This window comes from Colobus angolensis, unplaced genomic scaffold (assembly GCF_000951035.1).
Source record: "Colobus angolensis palliatus isolate OR3802 unplaced genomic scaffold, Cang.pa_1.0 Scaffold663, whole genome shotgun sequence".
In the NCBI taxonomy this organism is placed as follows: Eukaryota; Metazoa; Chordata; class Mammalia; order Primates; family Cercopithecidae; genus Colobus; species Colobus angolensis.
Window position 1 is genome coordinate 262,725 of NW_012120299.1, and position 3,152 is coordinate 265,876.

The 3,152-nt window shown below is 48.9% G+C and overlaps 1 protein-coding gene across 2 annotated transcripts in view; it reads left to right on the plus strand.

The window, feature by feature from the left end:
• Nucleotides 1-3,152, plus strand: part of UPB1 (ureidopropionase, beta) — a 46,122-nt gene that overhangs the window by 32,739 nt on the left and 10,231 nt on the right. The window contains exon 10 of one of the 2 annotated variants that reach the window (XM_011925942.1): nucleotides 1,142-1,248. In XM_011925942.1, the coding sequence (XP_011781332.1) occupies nucleotides 1,142-1,225 (84 nt within the window). In that variant the 3' untranslated portion in view covers nucleotides 1,226-1,248. Of the gene's footprint in view, nucleotides 1-1,141; nucleotides 2,016-3,152 lie in introns of those variants that run through there. The other variant, XM_011925940.1, reaches the window with a different exon arrangement.

Sequence of the window (3,152 nt, forward strand, 5' to 3'; positions counted from 1 at the left end):
TCGATCTCCTGACCTCGTGATCCGCCCGTCTCGGCCTCCCAAAGTGCTGGGATTACAGGCTTGAGCCACCGCGCCCGGCCTTAAATTTTTTATAGAGACTGAGTCTCATTATGTTGCCCAGGCTGGTCTTGAACTCCTGGCTTCAAGCAATCCTCCCACCTCGGGCTCCCAAAATATCAGGATTATAGATATAAGCCACTGTGCCCTGCCTCAGCCACCTTTTATAAGCAAATTGTATAGCAAATAAATGTCCATTGTTATAACTTTCCCCGGTGTGACTGAGAGACCACCAGGGCCTCTAATCCACCCAGACATGGGCTTTTTTGGTCTTGATCCTGTTTTCTGAGCATGGGTTCCTCAGTCTCGGATCCTTGTCAGACACACAAGGTGTTGGGCATGAGAGAGTCTCCTGACCTCTCTCTCCTCTTCCTGGGCAACTAGGATGAATGTAGGATTCCACCCAAATCAGAAATCGGAGTCAAGAATGCTGGCCAACTCCTTTTAATAAGTATCCCAGGAGCAGTAAACCAAATGTTTTCTCATTAGACACTTCTTAGAAGCAGAAGCCTTCCCAACTTTGGTAATGGGCATGAGCTCCTGTCAAGGCTTTATGGGAGTAGTCCACCTTGGGAAAGGAGGGAGGGAGGGAGTATGTGCTGGGTGTGAGCACCCTGGGTGGGCTTTCCAACCCCAGTAGGCTCTGTATCCATGATGAGATGCCACATGGAGTAGACAGAACTCCAGACCCATCCAGGAGCCCCTGGTTCAAATCCCAGCCTTTTCTACAACTGGCTGATGACCTGGAGCAGGTCACTCCTCTCCGGGCTGTAGGCTGCTCTTCTGGGGAGCAACAGGACCACGGGACTCCCCTTCTCCCTCTTGCCTCAGCAGACCACACCTTCCAGATAGACAGGTCGAAGAGGTCACAGCAGCCAAGACTGGGCTGTATGAGTCATCGTGGCATCTGTGAACTTTGCCACAGTACCAGAATCAGTGCCAAGAAGTCACTATCAACGAGCCTTCCTGATGCATTCCTGTCCCGTGACTGCCCTCCAGTGGCAAGAGGTGGTGGCGTGTAAGCGATGGGGATTTATGAAACCAGAACCTCTAAAGTACAAAAGTACATCTGTTTTGCTTTCAGATGACGGGCAGGTATGAGATGTACGCACGGGAGCTCGCTGAAGCTGTCAAGCCCAACTACAGACCCACCATCGTGAAAGAGTAGCTGGCTTCAGTGCCTGCCTTGGGGTGAGGAAGACACCTCCGCCCCAGTGGATTAGCAAGTGTGGCAGGCTTAACACGTCCAAGTTATCCCCAATAACATTGTCCAGCTTGGCTTTAAAATCCCCAGGCAGGGGGAGGGTGGCTTGGGGAGTGACTTCTTAATGGATAAGGGGTTTAATTCTGGGGTATTGGAAATGTTTGGGGACTAGGTAGAGGTGAATGTACTAAATGCCAGTGAATTTGTGTACTTTAGAATGTTTCAGTTATGTGACTTTTACCTCAACTGAAAAAAAAAATGCCCAGGTACTGCTTGTGCAGGTGGATTTGAGGTTAGGCAGATGATGCTGTCCATCCTGTACACCAGTGGGAAGAGGTTGAAGGCTGATCCAGAGACCCTGAGCCTACAGCAAGGCTGTGGTGAGTGGGATGGTCTTTGGATGTGTCAGCTTAGCTAGACTACAGTCCCGAGTAATTCAGTCAGACACTAATCTAGGTATTGCTGTGAAGGTATTTTGTAGATATGACAAAAGTCCATTCCCAGTCGACTAAGTAAGTGAGATTATCTCAGATAATCTGGGTCAGCCTGACCTGATCAGTCAAAAGGCCTAAAGAGCAGAGCTAAGGGCTGCCCTGAGGAAGAAATTCTGCCTGTGGACAGCAGCCCAGTGCTTGGTGAGAGTTCCTGACAGCCTGCCCTTCCTGATAGCCTGTCTTACAGAGTTTAGACATGACTAGCCACTCCTACAATCACTGAAGTCAATTCCTTGCAATAAATCTCAATATATGCCCTACTGGTTCTGCTTCTCTAGTTGAATCTGACTGATACAGATTTTGGTGCAAGAAGTGGTTCTAGAAAAATAGAATTTTTTTTTTTTTTTTTTTTGAGACGGAGTCTGGCTCTGTTGCCCAGGCTGGAGTGCTGTGGCTGGATCTCAGCTCACTGCAAGCTCCGCCTCCCGGGTTCACGCCATTCTCCTGCCTCAGCCTCCCGAGTAGCTGGGACTACAGGCGCCTGTCATCTCGCCCGGCTAGTTTTTTGTATTTTTTAGTAGAGATGGGGTTTCACCGTGTTAGCCAGGATGGTCTCGATCTCCTGACCTCGTGATCCTCCCGTCTCGGCTTCCCAAAGTGCTGGGATTACAGGCTTGAGCCACCGCGCCCGGCCGACAAATAGAATTTTAAAGATGAGTTTTCTGCATTGGTTCTGGATTTTTTAGAATTCTTCCCTAGTTTGATTGAACTTAAAGGCATTAATGACTCTATTTCTATAAAGTCAGGGTAAAGAGGGTAGTTGGTAGTCCACGGCATGGTGCAGCAATAGTAATTTATGTGCGAGGCCAGCCATCAGCCTGTGCCCAGAGTTCCAGCCTGCCCTTTCTGATGGCTTGTCCTGTGTATATCAGACTTGCCTGACCAGATTCCATCATCATAGAAGGTCATTTGTTGCAGTAAATCCTTTTATATCTCTATCCATCACCTACTAATTCTGCTAGTTCTGCTAATGTGGTTGAGCTCCGTTTTACACATCAGATTACTCACCTCTCTACACCCTGGTTTTTACATCTGTCCAATGGAACTGGGCCAGGGGCGGTGGCTCATGCCTGTGATCCCAGCACTTTGGGAGGCCAAAGCGGGTGGATCACTTGAGGTCAGGAGTTCAAGACCAGCCTGGCCAACATGGTAAAACCTCGTCTCTACTAAAAATACAAAAATTAGCTGGGCATGGTGGCGCGTGTCTATAATCCCAGCTACTCAGGAGGCTGAGGCAGGAGAATCGCTTGAACCTGGAAAGTGGAGATTGCGGTGAGCCGAGATCGCACCATCACACTCCAACCTGGGCAACAGGAACGGAACTCCATCTCAAAAAGAAAAAGAAAAAAAAACCCAAAAGGTTCTGAGCGGATCTGTTTTCCAGGAAAACACTTCCT